The sequence below is a fragment of the Streptopelia decaocto genome (genome assembly GCF_964273445.1).
Source record: "Streptopelia decaocto genome assembly, chromosome: 1".
Lineage (NCBI taxonomy): Eukaryota > Metazoa > Chordata > Aves > Columbiformes > Columbidae > Streptopelia > Streptopelia decaocto.
The window spans coordinates 32,636,154-32,655,869 of record NC_138663.1 but is presented as its reverse complement, the minus strand read 5'-3'; the positions used below and the strand labels follow the sequence as shown (position 1 = coordinate 32,655,869).

General features: G+C 40.5%; 1 protein-coding gene across 2 annotated transcripts in view; it reads right to left on the bottom strand.

The window, feature by feature from the left end:
- TMEM117 (transmembrane protein 117) overlaps nt 1–18,824 on the bottom strand; it is a 242,914-nt gene extending 224,090 nt beyond the window's left edge. The window contains exons 1-2 of one of the 2 annotated variants that reach the window (XM_082043448.1): nt 18,606–18,824; nt 16,303–16,607 (exon numbers count right to left, since the gene is read on the bottom strand). In XM_082043448.1, coding sequence (XP_081899574.1) covers nt 16,303–16,579 — 277 coding nt within the window. In that variant the 5' untranslated portion in view covers nt 16,580–16,607; nt 18,606–18,824. The remainder of the gene's footprint in view (nt 1–16,302; nt 16,608–18,605) is intronic. The other variant, XM_082043447.1, reaches the window with a different exon arrangement.
- Nucleotides 18,825–19,716: the final 892 nt, after the last annotated feature.

Here is a 19,716-nt window from a genome sequence, read left to right as displayed (position 1 = left end):
AGATGTCCTCACTGCATAACAAAAAAAAAAAACTGGTTAGAGGGCATGGAAGTATTAATTATATTTTTGCACTCTTTATTCTTTAAGAATTAGATTTTTAAGAAACCTGCTTTTTTAACTGCCAGACCTATAAAACTAATTTCATGCTCCTTCTGCTTTTTGTAATATTAGAGCTACAATGTTTCATCATCTTATATGTAGTGTCTACAGAAACTATGTTTTCCTTCTTTGAAATCATTTGAAACCAAATTTCACAGGAGATAAAAGAAACACGGTGGTACTTATATGCCATATAATGCTGATGCTGAACTCTGAAGGGCAGTGCTGTAATCTCTGTTTTTCAATACCAGTTTAGCGATATTCTGCAATGACTTGTCAAAATATTTATGTTCTTTTTTTTTATACTGTTTCTTCTTTTTCTTAAACTGCAATAAAACTGATTCACAAGCTTATTTTCAAGAGTAAATAGAGTTGCTTACAAGCTATCTAGCACACAGCCTTTTAAAATAAACAATTACAAAGCATTTTTGAGTCAGAAAACAAGGCAGATTTTGTCATCATCCATCTAGGAGCATCTACAGGTTCAGAAATAGTCTTTTTGGCAAGCAGTCCAAAATGCAGTATTGTGGCACAGTAAATTGCAAACCTAATTGCAATATGAACATATACAACTGTAAATATAGTTGAATATGTTTATATGTAAATAGTTTAATATGTTTAAACAACAGCAAATATGCGTAATAAAACTTTAGCTTGTTTGGAATGAGCAATGCCCCTTTCTATCAAACACACAGAGTGGAGGTTGACAGAAAACAGCCACCTACAAATAGCCCCAGTGTTGAACTGGAATTCAGAAGAGATTTAGATTTGACCATGAGTTTTGCCAGAGATTTTCTACAGGACTAAGGCAAGCAATGCTGCCTCTGGGACTCAGTGCGGGAAATGTCAGGGTCACTACTGACCATGCATGCTGAGCCACCAACAACTGACAGAGAGCAAGAAAAAAAAGGGATTTACATTTCCTCAAGGGAAAAAATGTAATCACTTGCTCAGTCAAATACAAGAGACAGCAGGTGTTCTGATAAAAACAATTTGTGTCTCAAAGGAAGTGAAACAATGCTCATTTTAATTAAAAAAACGAGCTAGACTTTCTCCTGGTCAAGAACAGAGCACATTATTTTTTGTCTAAACCCCCTCAGCACATGAGGGCTGGAGCACCTCTCCTAGGAGGACAGGCTGGGAGAGTTCAGCCTGGAGAAGAGAAGGCTCCAGGGAGACCTTATAACAGCCTTCCAGTTCATAAAGGGAGCCTACAAGAAAGCTGGAGAGGGATTTTTCACAAGGGCATGTAGTGACAGAACAAGGGGTAAAGGCTTTAAACTGAAGGAAAGTAGATTTAGATTAGATATAAAGAAGAAATTCTTCACCATGAAGGTGGTGAGGCACTAGAACAGGCTGCCCAGAGAAACTGCAGATGTCCCAAACCTGAGAATATTCAAGGACCGGCTGGATGGGGCTTTGAGGAACCTCAGCTAGGGGAAGGTGTTCCTGCCCACGGCAGGGAGGGTGGCACTAGATGACCTTTAATGTCCCTTCCAACCCAAATCATTCTATGTATCTATGAATGCTCCCATGCAGGAGGTTCCCTCTCTCTAGTTCTAATCAGAGGTGTAAAGCATTCAGAAAAGAAAAACCAAAAACAAAACAACAACCAAACCAAACCAACCAAACAAAAAACAACACCAAAAACACAAAACAACCCTGACCAGATACAGCTTTCTGATTTAATCTCTGTATGTACAGATTAAGCATGGGTCTTGCTTAAATCCTTGCCTTCAATAAATATTTTCAACTACGCTGTCTGTTCCGGACACAGTGACTAAACCTCACACTGCACACACGGGAACCTCAAGGGTTACAGAGTATGTTTACGAGCCTAATGCACAACACAAGTAGAGAATTAATGTTGTGGGGAAAAGAGTAAATATATTCCAGTGAAAAGCAAGATGGGTCTCTAGCCTACAATGAAATACAGGGGTACGCATTTAGGCCTGAACATTTTCAGACTGGTGAAAACTATTGTCTCATAAGCTATATACTTTTGTAGATGCATCCAGACAGACAATTGTCTGAGCACCAAAACGGAACACAATCTGTTAATTAAGTCCTCTACCAGTATTAATATGTGCTGCAAGCTGCATAGACCTTACATGGGAAAGCTGATCATTATTTTACCAGACTCAAAACAGCCTTAGGGTCAGGCAGTTGTATTTCTAACAGGCGACTGTGCCCACTGTTACCAAAGCACTTGACAAAACCTCAACTTCATTAACTTTGCCACAGGTTCCCAGTTGTCTTACCACCCCTTTGCCCTCCTACCATGGGATGGAGGATGCGAAAATACTAGTTATTTCAACAAATCTACTTCATAATGGCACAAACAAAACAAGTGACATGGAAGGAGCTTTCACTGGTTAAAATGTTAGCAAGACATATCTCAACTTCTGGCTGAAGTTTCCAGATGCTGAAAAATCTATTCAGCAAAAAAAGTTAACTTCCCTACTTCAATAACACAGGATTATGTTTATGGAATTAAAATGCAGAACTATAGCTACGTCTTCTTTTAACCACCTTCAAACTGGGCTTTTTGAATTTGATATTTTTTCACACAGCTGCAAAATTCAGAGAAAGCCCATGAAAATCTAAGTATGAATATGTTTCACACTGATAGCTTCCACTAATGCACAAATCTCCTGCAGTGACATAATATTAAGCATTGCTTATTAATCCTAATTTGCCTTTCTAGAAATGCACAACATTCACTTGTATTATGTATACTATGTAATGATGTTCAAAAAAGATTATTTACTACATACAAATTGAAAGAGTAGAAATCCACAATATCAGCTAAATTACCATATCCACTGTATTTATTTGTAGATTTGGAAAAATTTAATTTTAAATTATATGATCCTATTATTTGCAAAAGTAACCGTGACAAATATTAAATTAAGATATATCTCTTTACTAGAAATACACTGGATGGAGAAACTGTGTTAACAATCAGTGAAACTTTGAACAAAATAACAGTTCCATAGACAATGTCCTTTGGAGCTCAATTAGATATAAAATAAAACAAAAATTACTAAAAAAAAGCCAAAGGGTGGGTGGTTTCCACAGCAGAACACATAAAAATACTATTTCATGGTAAGTGCATAGAAAGTTAGTAAGCTAGCAGGTTGGCGGAGGGTGGAGGGGAGTACTGTAGTTGGAAAATGTTTTAATTTTTCAAAATACATGCTTTTTCTACTCAGGTTCATTTTTTTCTTTTGTTTTTAAGTGAATTATCAATTTACTAATAGTGTACAGAAATACTCACTACTATTCACTGTCTAGCATTTAAATGTCTACTTAATTTGAGAAAACAACCATTTAACTAGGTGCCATACTAATTCAATACCGCTAGAAGGTGCTCCTCTGCTGAATGATAAAGATTTCTGTCTGAACCGCTTCTCAAAGCTAATTTTCTTCTGATACCAAACTGTGTTTCTGGCCTGCTGTTTACACAGACTGTAACAGCAACAACTGCCCCTGTTATACAACAGCAGGGCGTCATATGCCATAACCATTAGCACAGCATGAGAATAACAGACCTGTTATCAGTCATTTTCCTGATAAATCTGAATCCCAGCTGAGCAGAACTCCAGTTGTTTTACTAGAAGGTGATGCGTGGAAACCATAGTGGAGCTGATGCATTGTAAAGAGCCACAGTTTCTGTAAGTTTAGGAATCACAAAGTCACAGAATTATTTAGGTTGGAAAAGTTCTTTAAGACCATCGACTCCAACTGTAAACTTGACACTGCCAAGTCCACCAAACCCATTCCTGGAGCAATTCAGGGCAGAATGCATCCCCAGGGAGACATTTGCACATCTGTCTGAAGTTTGAAGACAGAAGGTGAGTCCAACATAAAAAAAGCTAGAAGACAACTATACAAATATAAGCATACAATCTATACTGATTCCAAACCAACAGTATTAGGACATCAAACCATATCTGGAAATCCAAGGATCAATAATTCATTTTTATTTACAAACTTAGGTGATCCTCAACCAAGTTAAGATTTAGTTTGATACCCAGAAAGGCATTCTGAAAATCTCTGGGTACACGCAGAACACCTCTGTAAGCTCTTCGTATATACAACAAAAACCTTAACTGAGAGCTGAAATAATTGTAGTTTTTCTAATAGAAAACTTCAGCCTGTGCAATGTCTGAAGAGTTTTAAGTTTTGTGCCATCTGGGATTGGGTAAGATTTTGGTGAGAAATGGGAAAGAAAAGTGGAAATGAGGATGGACTGATGGGCTAAGGTGAGATCCTGACTCTTTCAGCTGTAAACTTTGGACAAAGTCTAGAAGTGACCACTAAGGAATGCAATGTCTGGGCATCCTTTCAGAGCCTGGATTTCATCAGCACTTTTAGCTCAGACAACAGTCACTAGAAAGGACATTTTCACTGAAGAGGGTAAAGGAGAAAGTCACCATGCAGCTCAAATAGTTGAAACCATTAAAAACTAAGGTCAGCCCCCAGGGAGAAGCTTCCTGCTGGTGAGGAGACATGCACGAGGCCTTTCCCAAATTTCAGTATCACAAGGGAAGCAAGCACAGTATAATCCTCCACTGGTGCACTTTACAGAGGCTGTTGCAAGAGGCAAGCTAACTAAGCTTAGAGGCTACTTTATTTGAGTTTGATTCACCAGACAGGTCTGAATGAGCAAAATTGAAATAATCAAAGGAGAAAGGTTCTGGTAACTGTTGGGGGCGAAAGCCTTTTCTACCCACCTCTAAATGTTAACATAGCAAAAGGCTGTTTCCTGGGAAGTCTGATGCTACTAGAGAAAAGCATTCCACCTCTAAAGGTGCATCTGTCTGACTTTTAGATGCATGAGAACTTATTTAGTTCAGGATCTAAGAGAAACAGAAATAATAAAGACACGTCAATGACGCAGCTTTCAGGTCCAGAATGCTTTATGTGCAGCATGACAGAGCACAACATCTTAATCTTCAAATAGCCAAAAAAGAGCTCTCCATCTTGAGGCACTAGTGTCTTAACTAGGAACAGATGTAAACCAGCACATGGCACTTGTTTTCCTTGAGGTTGTGGACCACTTTCACAGTTTTGCTGCTGAACATTTCCAGCTCTTTCAGAGGAAGATCCTTTCCTTCTCAGCGTAAGGAAATCAAACCTCTTCAATAGAGTCAAAAATGTCTTCATTCATTTTGAAGTTTCATTTATTTTAGGAATATCTTGCTAGACTACACTCAGTAGTCAGTCATTCCACTGCAAAATAACTGTAAATTTTGTCTCGAGGCATTTACAATGGTCACAAAATATCCACTGAGACACCAGGAGAGATCCAGTTATAAAGGAGTTCAATTTCAAATAATATGAATTATGCAGTCACAAAATGAATAGTGCCTTTCATAGTGCCAAAGACACCTAAGTGACACTGGCATCCTCAGCAATACACGTTTTTCTTCCTCTGAGGAAATTGTCTTTGAACAACTTCACCTTTCCATAATACATCACACCAAGGAAATGGCTAGAACAGGCTTAATTTGCTTCCCTCAACCAGACAAAATAGTATAAGATGGCTTTATGGCATTTCTCTTGAGGGATAAGGTTTGTAACTATAAAAATGAAAAAGAGGGATTGAAGATATACTTACATTGAATATATCTCAACGTAAGTAATGTGCAAATTCCTGCTCTCAGTTTTGGTCTTTTAACTTAACTGTATCAGGTGTCAATCTGATTTCCAGAGCACTACCCACAGGAGGGGTAACCGAAGGCCCTGTGCTCTGCAGCAAATGGGGTTCCAGGGAATAGTATTACCTGGAGTAGCTCATCTACAGGGAGGAACTTGTGCAGTATCAGTGGAAACAGAATAAATAAAAAGCTATGAATTACCACCAGAGGACACAAAACCAAATGAGAGTTTTGCAGCGAATGTATGACAATATAATAGTATTTGAAAGAAAATGGATTTTGGCTCTCTAGAGTTCATGGGTGTTGGTAGAGCACAGAGGGTAAGACTTTTTCAGGTACGTTGTGGGCGAAGCCTCCACAGGCAGCAGAGCTGCCACTGACGCCTGCATTCGTTCTGGTACGTACCACCGGCACAGCAATCAGAAACAGTCTCAAGAGAAGTTTGCTTTTTTATCTGTAGCCTGAGAGATGGAAAACTGTGGATATCCCCAAGAGAGTAGTACTCCTGGTTTACACTTTGAATTTAGATAGGCCATACAGAAGCGACCTCTTAAGTTAGGTAAAAATTGCTTCACCTTTGGTTGCCACAGAGAGGAGGTGCATGGGATGCAAGCGTGGCCCCAAACCACTTCAAAGTAATCTAAGCTGGTATGTATCAAGAACATCAAGCAAAGTGGAAGGCACAGAGAAAACTATTTACAAAGCCCTTACATTTTCATTTGCTATATGAAAGTGACACAAAACTGAATGCTGTTCTAAGCCCTGAATTCTCCAGGTCAGGAATTCCACAGAAACTCCACATAAAATACCAGTTTTCAGTTTCTCCTTCACTTTCTACACCTCCAGCACATTACAATCAAGATTGAACTAAGATCCGTATTTTTTGTCACTATGACCACAGATTATTAAGAGAGCTAGGATATTTGTGGGGTTTTGTTAATTAAAGCTGGGATGTTCAATTTTTAGGCCTTGTTCCCTTTTTCTCAAGTAAATTAAAACTAAATATTCTTGCTGCTGTGACTTTCTAAGAACATTTTCCTCAGTCTTGCCTCATCTCTTTACAACCTCCATGCCATTATTCTCATTTTCATTGTTTGTTTAGCATGTTCGAGTTTGGCAGAATCTTGCACAGATTTAGGCTCCTCTTTGCTTTAGTACGGAATTGAAGTGTGCTTCTTAGTAAGACACACATTGCATAGTGTCCCAGAAATAGAAAATATTATTTAGCATGTGCATAAGTGAGCCCACAAAGCCCTCAGCAGCTGTCCACTTTGAAAGATCATACCCCAGTGTTGCAGATGAGAGATGAATTCAAGGCATTTTAAAAGACAGGAAGACCTCAGCAGAAGAATCTGCCTCTTTTCAACCAACAGATTGGTTTTAAATATTTCATTTTTCCTAGACTTCAGGCAAATGGCCAAAACCAATAAATTTCCCAATATCTTAACAGAAGAAGAAGGATTAAGGAGTTGGTAAATTTGGGGGTTTACTAGTACATGTGAAAATCTGAGGACTTGCTTCTTAGTAACAGGTAGGCAGGAACAAAGACTACTGCTAACCGCTACCTTTATTATTTGTCTTCAGCATGACTGTCAAAGGCATCTAAAAATAGACATATTTTTGTTTGAGCTCTGAACAAATTATTGAGGGCTGGGAAACTATTCTGGGAGTTATCAGTACAGTCTTTCCTGTTTTATGCCTTTATCTCATCATCCGCAGTGGGCTACTGGCAGATACTGAATCAGAAGCATCACTGGTTTAACCCATAAAGTTTGTTATATTTTAGGGTCTTTTAAATCATCATCATAAATAGCTGATAATCACACAAAAATCAGAAGCTTGCTATAATTTATTCAGTAGTCAATTTGAATATGCCAAATATATTATTTTTTTAATCATTCCAGGTGATTGATAGATGCATCTATCAGAGCAGATAAGGCAATGTGCAAAACATGAAAACATTGTAGCTTGTAATTTTTAACTCGTTTCTTAATAAAGTATTGTTCTGCCTCTCTATTTGGAGATATAATCTAAGAAATCCTAAATTCTTGAAACATGTTAAATGTTTTTGGATATTTATATAAAATAGGAAAATACTCAGTGTTTGTCTGATTACCACTGTCATCATTAAAATACCGTCATAACCATTGTTAAATTACCATCAGCATTTTTACTTGAAAATTTTAAAAGAACAGTCTTCCTCCCAAACACCTATGTAGTCACTGTGCTGCAGAGACTGGGTGGCTGCATAACTACACAGAGTGAAAGTCAGTTCTAATGACACCTTCATGATGGCATCAGGGAACCGTAACATGCTGGTGCTTGGGCAATAACAACTGAGGGCTATTTGTGGATTTAATGTTAAAGCATTCCTAAAAGGTAGGTATGTGATACATGGTGTAATTGACTCTGCTTGGGAATAAAATAGAGCTGTGTCTGGAGTGAAATATGGTAAATGGGTAAGAATATCTTACTTAGAAAACAAAGGAGATTATAATGCTTTATCCGAACCAAGCTTTGAAAAAAATTGAATGTAAAGTCCTTTGTTTGTAAAAGCTTTACATGATCATTGCTTCTTACAGTAGTTACTCAACACCTACAGTTCCTGTCCCAGTTCACCTTGCCCTGAGGCTCTGCTGCTGCTGCCTCCACCCAGGCACCCAGTCTGGCCCTGGGAGACTCCTTTCCCCCCTGGAAGCACCAGGGAGACCAGGAATCCTCAAAGCAGAAAAGTCTCTGCTGTTCCTACCACCCCCTGGCAGGGGCTACCCAGCATGGAATGGGGCATTGCCCCTTTTGACTAAAACAGAACGAAGAAAGCAGAAAACTCTTCTCCAGCATCTGAAGAGGTTAAGTGCCTTGTCTGTCTCAGAAATCACATTTAGAAATACCGTGTTACTGCCCTACCTGTCTTGTAGGGAACAATTACTATCCCTTCTCCTCAAAAGTCATTCTGGTTAGTGAGTACATTTTCTTTTTTTTTTTTTTTTAACTTTTGCCATATGCAAAATATCTATAAGAAATGTATAAACCACACTTACTATTTGCTAAATAGTTCTTGAATCCTGATAATGTATTAGAAGTTTTTAAACACCAGAATGTTGTGGTGGGTTTGGTTTTTTTGTTGTTGTTATTGTTGTTACATTTTTGTTTGGTTGGTCTCGATTTTTTCACAAAAAAAATGAAACATATGACTTTATAAGGCAGATGCACAGGCTGACTTAGAGTCCCAGCAGAATCTCACAAAGAGACATGTTGTCTGGTACCTGAAGGACCTTCAGGCCACTCTGAGAGCCTAAGGGGACCTTGGAAAGGGCATAGCATGAACAAGGAGATCATGTTCTCCTTCGGGTTCTCCATTGGTCACATGGCAAGGTGATGTTCCATGCTAATACCCTCTCCCTCTCCTCACTGTATGGAATAAGGATAGAATCAATTTGCCCCTGCACTAGGTTGCACCTGCACTATGCCCATCAGGCTGCCTCAGCTAGGAATAAGCTCCCTTCTATTCCTGGAAATCAGGGAATGGAGACGTATTATTCCTGTAAGCGGCAGGCATCATTCCAAACTCAACCCCAGTCTCAAATGGAAATAAAAATCTGGAAGTCACGTCAAAAAGATCAAAACACAGAGTTGACTCACCAATATTAAGCAGCAATGAACTTATTTTTAGTTTTCAGTCACTGGATGCTAAATATTCTATAGAGCTTTCCCGTTATGGATAATCTGACACATGCAGCTCTTCTCACAGTCTCATGCTGGGCCTTGGGGAATGGGATACGCATCTCCAGGAGAATCGAAGCTTTCACCAAAAAGAGAATAATCTTGTTCTAGCTACTGCCTGTATCTCTCCAATTAAACACTATAATTTACGATGCAAAGGTAAATGGTATGAGATTGTTTCCACAACTAATGCTAAGAGCAGAAGATGGCATTCTTCTCATTGAGCCTGAAGAGAGGAAGCAGTAAGTGTTACAGCTCTTCTAAAAATACAAGAGTAAAAGAAGAAATTAGGAGGTCACTTGCATGTTTTTCATTTATATTTGAAAGGTCACTTGTGGTCTCCCACGTGAATGATGTAAAGTTTATTTTAAACTGACATCTTAATTACTGGCAATGTGCCAGAGCTGGAATCTGATGAGCCTGTACTCCTTCAGTGGCTGGCTGTGAGCTTCTCCTTTTCTATGTGCCTTTTTTTGTTGTTGTTGAGGATTCTGGCTCTCAGAAATGCTTGCTCACAGTCATTTCTGTGTTATTATTAGCAAACTGTTAGATTGGCCCCTTGGCACACATTTTGTAGGACCAAAATAATCTCATTGTATTGCTTCAACATTTTACTGCAAACAAAAGAGGTGAATTGACTGTGAAGAAATCACAGTAGACCTTGAATGCCATCAACAGCATTAACTTGATAATTGTTATTAAAATTCATACCAAACAGGCTCCTGAAGACAGTATTTTTTACCAGCTATTACATTACTTGCTTCCTACCAGGCTGAAGTCATCAATGGAAAAGAAAAAGCAGGAACAAAGTTGCTGGGTATTAAGTGACAGATCTTATTGTAATGTAAGTTGCAGAGCTGACAACAGAAAAGAATATGCTCTATCAGTCAGGTTAGAATTTTATCCAAGTATTGCCATGCACCCATCGCTTGCAGGGCAGAGAGGCCCTGCAGAGGGATGTGGACAAACTGGAGAACCAGGCAATCACTCTGGCAGCCAAGAGGGCAACTGTGTCCTGGGTGCATCCAGCACAGCATGGCCAGCCGGACTGGGAGGTGATTGTCCCGCTCTGCTCTGCTCTGGTGCGGCTTCACCTGGAGCACTGTGAGCAGTTCCGGGCACCACGGGATAAAAAGGATATTAAGCTACTGGAGAGTGTCCAGGGGCGGGCTAAGAAGTTGGGGAAGGGTTTGGAGAGGTAGCCATATGAGGAGCAGCTAAAGTCACTTGGTTTGTTCATCCTGGAGAAGAGGAGACTGAGGGGAGACCTCATTGTGGTCTACAGCTTCATCACAAGGGGAGCAGGAATGGCAGGTGCTGATCTCTTCTCTTTAGTGACCAATGACAGAACCCGAGGGAATGGCAGGAAGATGTGCCAGGGGAGGTTTAGGTTGGACATTAGGAAAAGGTTCTTCACCCAGAGGGTGGTGGAGCACTGGAACAGGCTCCCCAGGGCGGTGTCACAGCCCCAAGCCTGACAGTGTTCCAGAAGAGACTGGACAACGCCCTCAAACACATGGTGTGAAGTATGGGGTTTTCACATGCAGGGACAGGAGTTGGACTCAATGATCCTTGTGGGTGCCTTCCAACTCAGGACATTCTATGATTCTACATTCTACAAATGGTGGCACAACTGTTCATATAACTACAATCAAACACGAACATGAAACAATCTGGCTGAAAAAAAAAACAAAACCAACAAAAATCTATCACATCTCCCTCTATTTTTTGTTTTGCAAAAGAGATCACATTTGGTTCATTAGCTATTGCACAAGCACCACTATGAAGATGAAATGCCACAGCAACACTAGCAGTAATACCACAGCTCAGATTTTACACTAACATGACTCCTAATACATAAGGATACTAATTAATCATATATGCACTACTGGATTAATTAATCCTAAGTCTGTTAGCCACCTAACAGATTCACTTTTCTTACGTAGTGCACTATCATCCTGACTAAAACCCATTCTGCCTAATTTCCTCTTGCAATCTCCATATATTTATTGCTTCAGTTGATACACAATTTAACTTTCAGCATTAAAGCAAACATTGAAGAGTCTGTTTATAATAGGTTTGCAAAATCTTTCAGAGCCTCCCAGAGAAGGTGTTTGACAAAAAGAGTGATCCTTTCGGACAACAGCTCCTCAGTGGGTGTTCTGTTTGAAAGTGTCTATCATGAAATTGCTCCCAGCATGGCACTACTGTCCGTTAAAATATGTGCAACATTACTGTGTACCCACAGATCAATGCAATTCCTCTAATGTCTCCTTTATTTATTCATTCACTCCAGTGTCTATGAAGCTCAAATTATCACTTAATTCTAAACAAACTGCATACTGTGAACACTTGTAAGAGATCAGCCATTAAATTCAACATTTATTCAACTGCTCAGATTTCATTGCAGTATTATGATTCCCCTATTTTAAGAAATATGGCTTTAGTTCTATATATCTTGTTTTCTGTAATTTGTTCTAACATATTAAGTATTTAGATTCCATCCACATCATTTAGAAAGGAACTTACAAATGTAAATCCAGGCACAGTCATTGAATAAAATCCAGTCTCTGTAATCACAGGCTTTTAATCAGATTTTAATACATTTTTACAATCACTTGGAATCCTAAAAATGGGCATGGAGACACATGCAGGTTTTGTAGTAAGTGTGTTTTTAAAAAATGATGTATTTAATATGCAGCATAGCTAAGGATTATTACATATGGAAACAGGAAAAGCAAAGATGCTAGACTGAGAAAATTGAGACATTATTTTTCAAGTATACTGGCCATATATCCATACTGCTAAAAGTCTATTCAAGTGAAAAATGTTTTTAAATGTACATGACGGATCATATTTATATATATTGTTGCAAAACACACAGCCTGAACTTTAGACCAAAAGACTCCCCACTGAACTCCAAATTTGGGCCTGAGGTTGGAGTACAGAACTGAGACTGTGCATCTGCTGAGAAGGTGACAATAAAAACATACACTTTCTACAAAGTAAATACTGTGTCATTTTCCAGACAGTGCCCCAGAGCCATACAAAAAATGTGCAAGAGCTTATTCAAGAATTTCTTTTAAGTCAGGATTTAAGATTTGAATGCATTTTCTGAATACACAGTGTTATCAAATGGGGTCAGTTTGCAAGCTCTTTCTGCTTTTAATAAAGCAGAAAATAAATCAAGAACTCTCTAAGTAACTGCAAAGAAGATGCCACTTTTCCCTGCCTCAAGTAACTCTCTCATGCAGAACAAAAAATAACAGGGGTATATATCTTTATTTTTTATTTGCCCAGACTTCCAATATTCATCTACGACCTTTCTTTTTCCATTGCAAAATAAAAAGCATGGCAGAGCACAGTACCAAACCAAATAGAAGATATGCTTAGTGATGAATCAAAAGAATATAGTGGGTAACAGCCAAAAGGCAATTTTAAAATCCTCTTTCTTCTGACCATATGCCATAAAAATATAAAGAATGTACTAGATAAATGCTGTTTTCCTTGGAAATATTTATCATGGGAGATGTTTATCAAATGGCGTAACTTCTTGGCTGAAGAGCAAGAAATGTAATTGTTTTCTAATCTTGTTTTAAGTCATGAGCAGGGTCTTGAAGAAGTCCCTCAAGAGGTTACTGTTCAAAGGTTGTAATGAATATTACCAACAGAAAACATCTCACCTTTTCCTCTGGTCAAAATCTCTACTTCTCAACAATATAGTTTACTCCCTTGTCCCTCTATAAACTCAGAGCGATGAAGCCTAAATGATGTTTCCAGCACTTCTCCTTCCACTTTTAGAAATATAATGTGCTTGAATTTAATTCTATTATTTCTATCGTTCACGCCAGTCATGGCTGTCAGACAGTGTCTCTCACAAATGGTAAACTGTATTGCAATGTACTTCTAGCTACGCTATTTTTCTAGTTCATATGCAAACTCAGCAGCAAGAAATACAGAAGACAAGGGACAAAAGAGCAGGAAGGGCATGGAGAGAGAAAATCCTTTCCACTCCTCTTCATCTAAAGTGAGATGTGCAGACTAATCCTTCTCAATTTCAATTTGCAGCATACACTGTGAGCCAAGATCTGACAGGGGGAGATTGACTGGTGCTATTTGGTTTCCTGACTGCAGGAAGTTATTAACAGACCATAAGAAACAACAAGTCACATTTTCCCTTATGAACAGAGTTTAGCACAGAAATATAAATAAATGAACAAGGGTTTAAAAATAGAATGGTTCCAAACAATTATACATGGTGAAAAAAATAGGGGGGGGGAGGGAAGGACAAAATCAGCAGCTACTTATAGACTAGGGAAATTAAAAACAGTCAAAGGGTGAATTCATAAAGTGTTTGATGCTAGAAGATCCAGAGGACATACTTAATAAGGATCTCAACAAAATGAGGAATTTCTAGGCAGTGAAGACATTAAAACAGTGCAAATAACTGGCAGGGAAGATTTCAGCAAATGTATAAATCCTGTACAAATGTATACATCCTGTACAAATCCTCTAGAGAAGCAGAGACACACTCAAACTGTAAATCCACGTCATTATTTCATCAATGCAATTGCTATGCACACGAGCTAGTTTACAGCTAGCATGGCCACATCCATCAGTAACACAATCAGATCTCCAGTCACACAGCCTGCCATCTGCTCGCAGTGTATCACAAGTGACAGCACATTCCCACTGACACACCGTGTGGGTGCAGTCAGTCCCACAGCACTCAAGCCAAGACGAGGTAGGGCTGCCGTGGCCTCTGGCTGTCTTGGCGGCACAGTCCTTGGCCGATGCATCAGCTCTGGCACCCAAGCGATCATGTCAGCTCAAGAAGCTGCTGTAGACAACATCAGAAGCAACTGGTTTTCCTTGGGATCAGCTGCCTGAGCTGGCTCGCTGCTCCATGAGAGGAACAGCAGCACTGGCTCCAGGGAGGCACTAAAATGGTGTGTCTGGGGTTAGGATGATGAAACTGCGGCAGAAACTCAACATGCAGCAACTATCCTCAAATCAGATTGTATCTACAGCCATATTTGTCACCCAAACCATAACCATGAATATGCATAATCCAGCACTGCCATCAGGGGTGGGAATCTCTTGCCTGTTGGTTTCCTGAATGGAGCAGCAGACACTGAAGGCTGGGCAGACTTTCTAGTTTTGCCAGTAATGCTGATTCAAGCCACTTTAACACTTATGTTAAGCTACATCCTATCTATGATATACACTTAAAAATCCAGAAGGAATTATCATAATAACCTACCTAGACAGATGGTAGAGAAGTACTCTGTAGTCAGATTAGAACATATTCCCAAAAAGAAAAATCGGCATCTCTTGACACCTTGTTCCACTGATTGCCTGCCCTTTCAGTTTTTTTTAAAAAAAGTGCTGGCTATTTGCCACTTCCAAGCACTGGACCTTGCAATACTTTTGCTGGACTGAAGGTTCTGTCCTTCAAGTCAAATTTAAGCAAGTCACCCTCTAATCTTTCCTTTATCCTCTCAATCCTTTCACTATAGGGTTTATTTTCCAATTTTATCATCAGTTTCATTACTCTTCCCTAATCTTCTCCAATTTAATGAAATCATTCTTCAGTTGTGGAAGCCAGAATTATTGTGATCGTGTTTGTTCCAGAGCCCAGGAGCTAAGGTAAAATGTCCTCTTTATGAGGACATTTTACATTTACCATTATGTTAAGGTAAAATATCCACCAAACAGCCATCAAGATGCTCAACTATTTTTCTGAATAAGTGCTTTGAGAGAAGTCTGTATTAAGAGAAGTATCTTAATGTGGATTTGCTTGTTCAGTCCTTGATATAACAGCTTTACATCTGATTTATTAAAACAACAGTGGCTCTCTCTCTATCTTAATAGAACAAAACACACTACAGAAATGGCCTATTACTCATGTGCTTCGTAACCATTCATCCTGCAGTCCTACCAGTATAAGAACATAGGACTAGTCCACCTAGACCAGCAATGACACACCCAGAATCAGACATTTCAAGGAACGGTGTAGCTGGCAGGAGTGAAGTAATCTTTTCCATTATTTCTACTTATCTCTAAAAGTTGAGAGACAGCCTTCAGACCTCAGATGCAACATTTTCTATGACTCAGTTCAGACAATTACAGATATTTTTGTATATCTATTTACATCTAAGTTCTCAGTCTCAGAATTTAATCCAGGGTCATTCCATTCCTTTCAGTCAGTCCATGTGCAGCAATTTCCCGAGTTTAGTCACATCTTGTATACGAAAGCGTTTACTGTCATGTTTTTTTCCATTTCCTACCTTTCCATTTCACTGACTCACTCTTGTACTAAGAGACAGACAGGTCCTGCTTCTCTAGAATTCCTGTTTTCACGTGGGAGCTCTTCAGCACAGCTCTGCTAATACAGACTCTGTTTCCACTTGCGTGACTTTTGACAAGACATGTAGTGTTGCCGCCCCAAGGAACAATGTATTTTCTTCTAATTGCTGAGAAAATTATATAATAAGGTTTTAAAATCGCTCTGAAGATGCAAATAGGTGGTTTTTATGGTGCTGAAAATCACTGACCTCTCAACTATTTCAAACATGTCAGCTTTCCCTACTTTTAGCCTTTTTTGACGGAAATCATTGTGAATTACACTCACATAAGTAGACATGGCATTAATTTCCATGATGACATAAGCTTTGATGCACTGAGTTCTATACAGCTCTAAACAGTTGAAGCGATTAATAGCAAAGCTTACAAAATTGCAATGAGTAGAAAGGTAAAAGAGGGAGTCAGAAAGCCATTATCAGGAAGCCAGTATGTGCATCAGGCAACTTACCAAACAGGCGCTGATGGAAAAGAAATTTCCCAGCTATCAGTCCTGTGAGAATGGCGAGCAGCCACAGAAACACCTTCAAAAATCTCCAGCCTCCTCCTTCAGGGTATTTATTTGTTACGAAGGAGAAACAATTACCAACAACAATAACATTGGCTTCTGTCTGACTGTGAGATACGGGGTCCTCAGCGAATATTAAGAAGTTAAAGAAGATGACTAAGTAAGCCACAACTAAGCGAGACCATGGGTGCTGGAAGTAGTAGCGGAAGTCTTTATCCATCCTCAGATATTTCAGGGCTGTTCTTTGCCTGTATGTAAAGACACAAAAGCACAATATTATATATATACCTGGAATTCTTGGAGCTTAGGAGATACCTGCATGTTCCAAAAATCAAGTCACTGTAACCTTGTCACCAGTCATTTTTAACACTTGACTAGCAATGAAAGTTTCAATCAAAAGACAATGTGAGATCCAGGTACAGAAAAACTGAAATTTTTGCCCATTCCACTGTAAAAATAATAAATATAAATCCATTATAGCAGAGGATTTTCAGTCTCAAACATTTCTATGTTACCTCTTTAAAGTATTGCTCCACACGGGGCATGAAAATACAGCATGTGAGAACATGAGCAGCTACATGAAACTCAGAGTGCCTTTCCAGACACATTCCAAAAAATTACAACACAGGTTTCACAAATGTTCATGCTAAGCCTAAACTGAATATTTCTCCTTATCAGAGAAGGATGGAACACTCCCATAAGTCCAGTCAGGTCTTCTACTGCCTCATCTCCTGGAAGCTTACAAGCATAGACTCCAGCACTTGAGAAACTTGTGTTTATATGAAGGAATAACACAATTGTAAAGTTACCAGAATTAAGCCCTGCAGCTCAGGCAAGTCTGTGGAGATGTTTTCACTGACTTCAGGGAGTACACCTATAATTAAGTATATTTTCAAAACCAGAAAATAAAAATGCCCTGAGCACAGACTGTTTTGTACGAATACAGAAACTGTATTTTGAAACTTACTGACTTATGAACCACAGCTACAGAAAAATGCAACTGAGCATGGTTAACATTTCATTTGTTTGCCATTTGATTTCTCTTTCTTTTATTCACAACAAATTAGTTGTTTCATCCTGTTGAACCAATTTGTATGCACAAAGATACAAGGCCTTTTTGTTGTGGAACACCGCAATTATTCAAGGGACACAAAGTGTAGGAAGGAAAAAAAAAAGAAGAGTATCTAATAATATAGCTTGTTTATTACAGCATGATCCTTGAAGGATACAGTGTACTTAACTGAACAGCACAGATTTTTGCAAATGTCATAAGCCCTACAGGAGAAAAAAACCCTAAATTCAGTTCACAGCAAAAGACCTAAAAACCCCTAATCAATTACTCATCCCTTCTTGGACTTCTGACTAAGTATCACTTGGCAAACTTAGAAACGACTTGAATTACAATGCCTCTCTTTAGGCAGTCCTTTCAAAATTATTTAACTCTATAATCCGATTTATTTTTGTAAAATTACACAGAAACCTGTACCCATTACATCAAAAGGATAGAACTCTTAGCAAATTCAGACAATGCATTCATTAAATTAAAAAAAGTCTGTCCTGTTATGCATATATTACATATGAATAACGAAAAACAAAACAAAACCAAACACCACAAAAACAAACCACACACACAGTAGAGAGTTCAAAAGGAAGCGTGAACCCTTTGAAAACTTCATTAATAAAGTGAGTTAAAGAAACGGTCATTGGCCCAGTAGCCTAAGATACCACTTTTGGGAGATTAAACAGCCATCAAAATGCCCAAATCTATTTCATGTTCCCCTTTCTTAATGGGAAGAAAAGTTTTGACATTTCCTTACGTGTATGGACCATCTTAAAGCCCGAATGGGTCTGGAGATAAACAACCTTGTGTCCTGACATTTTTGGCAGCAGTTGGACACCCGAGAGTTATTAGACACCCAACTGAAGACGCAGCTTCCCAGGAAGCGTTTTATAGCATAAGAAGCCAATATTTGAAATAGTGGTGCGAAATCGTTGATAAAAACCCTGCTCTTGACTATCTCGACGCCAAAACTGAGGATGTCGAGAAAGCCGCGCATCAGTCGCCCATCGCAACCTGTTAAATCGATCCATTTCCCACTGCCCCCCGGCGCACACCTGGGGACCCGCGGCCGCGGTACCCCGTGCAGCTGCGGCCGCCGCCTCCCCGCCGGGACACAGAGCCCGGGGTTCCCGCAGCGCCGCCGGGCCGGGGCTGCCCGCTGCCCGCTCCCGCCTCACTCACTCACCGTGACGGGGGATCCGGCGCCGCGGGCGCGGTGCTGTGCGGCGCGGCTCCGCAACTGCCGCGGTGCGGCTCTCAGCAGCGGGCCAGGTGCCGCTCCGCTGCGCGGCGGCCGCCCCCCGCAGCTGCCCGCGGCCGGCACGGCCCCCAGCCCTTCGGGCGCTGACAGCGGCGCTGGCGCTGCCGCGGCGTCCCGCCCCCCGCGGGAGGGAGGGAGCGGCTGCGGCGGCGGCGGTGGCTGTGGCGGTGGCGGGGCCCCTCCTCTCCTCTCCGCCCCGCTCCCGGCAGCGGGCGAGCGCCGGGAGAGGGAGCGCGGCCGCGGCGGCCCCGGCAGTGCTGCAGCCGCGGCGGGGCGGGCGGTGCCGCTGCGGCAGGGTCCCGGCGCCCGTGGCTCTCCCTGCCTGTCCCTCCCCCCCGGAGCCTGCCAGCAAGGACACGAAACGTGCGCGTTGTTCCCGCGGGTGTCTTTATTCACCCTGGAATATGGTGGCCTGGGAGGCACGAGGGGTCGTTCAGCCGGGGAGGTGAACGGAACTGGAGTGATACTCAGTTCTCACTGGTCAGACTCCAGCATTAAGTAAATTAGCTCCAGAAAATCACAAATATGGGAAATACAGGGTCAAATCTGGAGAGGTATTACCCCAAAACAAAAGCATGGGGTTGGCAATAATAGCCAGATAACTCAGGAAGATTTGGGGAAACCCTCATGTTTAGGGAGGGGAGGTCGATACCTATCTTGCTTACATGGGAAGGGGCCATCATGAGGCCACGGCCAGTCACCAGGGTCCATAGACAGTCAGTATTGTCACTCTGTCAGGCAAAATGCCTCTGTGCAGCCTGACAGAGCTGTTGACATTGCACTTCAGCCAAACTGCCAACCAAAGCCTTTTTACATGGGATGTGGTCCCTAGTGCCAGTGTGCTGGTATTGCTGACATCCCAGGAAAACGTTTATAAGATGCTCTCAGCACTGCATCATGCCCAAGTCTTAATGCAATACATACTAGTTCTGCTCATTGCTTAACACAGGTGAAAACAACTTGAAATTGCCAGACATAGCCTCAATGTACTGTTGTGAAAAGTCTTGGAATTCCATTGAAGCAGGTAACTCAAATA